Below are 1,347 nucleotides of genomic sequence, written 5' to 3' on the forward strand. Positions count from 1 at the left end.
GGGAGACAAAATAGAGATTATTATTTCTGAGAGAATGGATAAGCGAACGAATTCATTGATACTGAATAAGAAGTTAATCTGAAACGCGAAGTAGATCAGATCTATAACTGGCGTTCTGCAAGTAGTAACAAAGTATAGATCTACTTGACCCACTGTAGTAGCATAAAGTATACCTGACGTACTATAGCCGGCAACATAAAGTATACCTGACGTACTATAGCCGGCAACACAAAGTATACCCGACGTAATGTAGCTGGGAACAGAACGTTTACCGAACGTATTGCAGTAACACAAAGTATACCCGACCTTCCAATTTAAAACAGCAGCATGCTCTAGTTAACGGCTATGCCATTGACGCTTTCTCTCTCTCTCTCTCTCTCTCTCTCTCTCTCTCTCTCTCTCTCTCTCTCTCTCTCTCTTTCATTCTGTCTGTCTGTCTGTCTGGCTGTCTGTCTGTCTGTCTGTCTGTCTGTCTGTCTGTCTGTCTGTCTGTCTGTCTGTCTGTCTGTCTCTCTTTCTCTGTTTCTCTCATTCACTTAGCCGCCCACTCACTCACTCACTCACTCACTCACTCACTCACTCACTCACTCACTCACTCACTCGATCTACCTCCCTTTACACCTCCCCAAGCCCTACCCAACAACCGCACCACGCCCCCTTTTTACCTTCTCGGCTGTGATATCATTTCCGGTCTTGAGCAGCAGTACACTTTGGTCCACAGCCAGGACATTGACGGTGGAGTTAGCGTCCGCGGTCAGTTGAACAGAAATGTTACGATGAGGCTCAGACTTGTTGACACTGAAGTCTATGGAGACCTGGAGGTAGATTTGTTATAGTAAAAGTTTACAGCACTATCAACACAATAAGGTCATGTAAGTGATGAAGATTAGAGGAGTTACAAGAGAGAACAAACACAAAATGAGAAGGAGGAGAGAAAAGGACGATAGATGCTCAATAGGAAAGAAGGAGCAAACCATGCCAGAGCACCCGTCAACCACACATCTGGAGGTTGGATGGTGAACGGGTGGAGGGAACTAGAAAGCATCATTCAGCTTGATATTTGTTTGTTCGAGTAAAGAGAAGCAGCACATCGACGCAATAATGGTTATGTAATGCTAAGAAAAAGTAAGACAGAGAGATGAAAGAACAGAGAGAACGTCAAGACGTATTACCTACCAGTGGCGCACTTCTGTAGTAGTAGTAGTATAAGGTTTTACGGCGCTCGCAACTGCTAAGGTCATATGAGCGCGCGAAACACAAGTTGTTCACCTCTGCGAAAGTTCACTTCACGACTGGTAACTAATTTACTTTAAAATGCTAAAAAGTTAAAATATTCAAATTCGGTGT

General features: G+C 43.8%; 1 protein-coding gene across 1 annotated transcript in view; it reads right to left on the minus strand.

Annotated features, from left to right (window-relative positions):
* Window positions 1–1,347, minus strand: part of LOC101854777 (CD109 antigen) — a gene marked incomplete at its 5' end in the record, with an annotated part of 48,268 nt that overhangs the window by 32,642 nt on the left and 14,279 nt on the right. Inside the window, 1 exon segment of the mRNA XM_013091449.2 lies at window positions 666–815. Within this exon segment, the coding sequence (XP_012946903.1) occupies window positions 666–815 (150 nt within the window).

Source organism: Aplysia californica, unplaced genomic scaffold (genome assembly GCF_000002075.1).
Source record: "Aplysia californica isolate F4 #8 unplaced genomic scaffold, AplCal3.0 scaffold00036, whole genome shotgun sequence".
In the NCBI taxonomy this organism is placed as follows: domain Eukaryota; kingdom Metazoa; phylum Mollusca; class Gastropoda; order Aplysiida; family Aplysiidae; genus Aplysia; species Aplysia californica.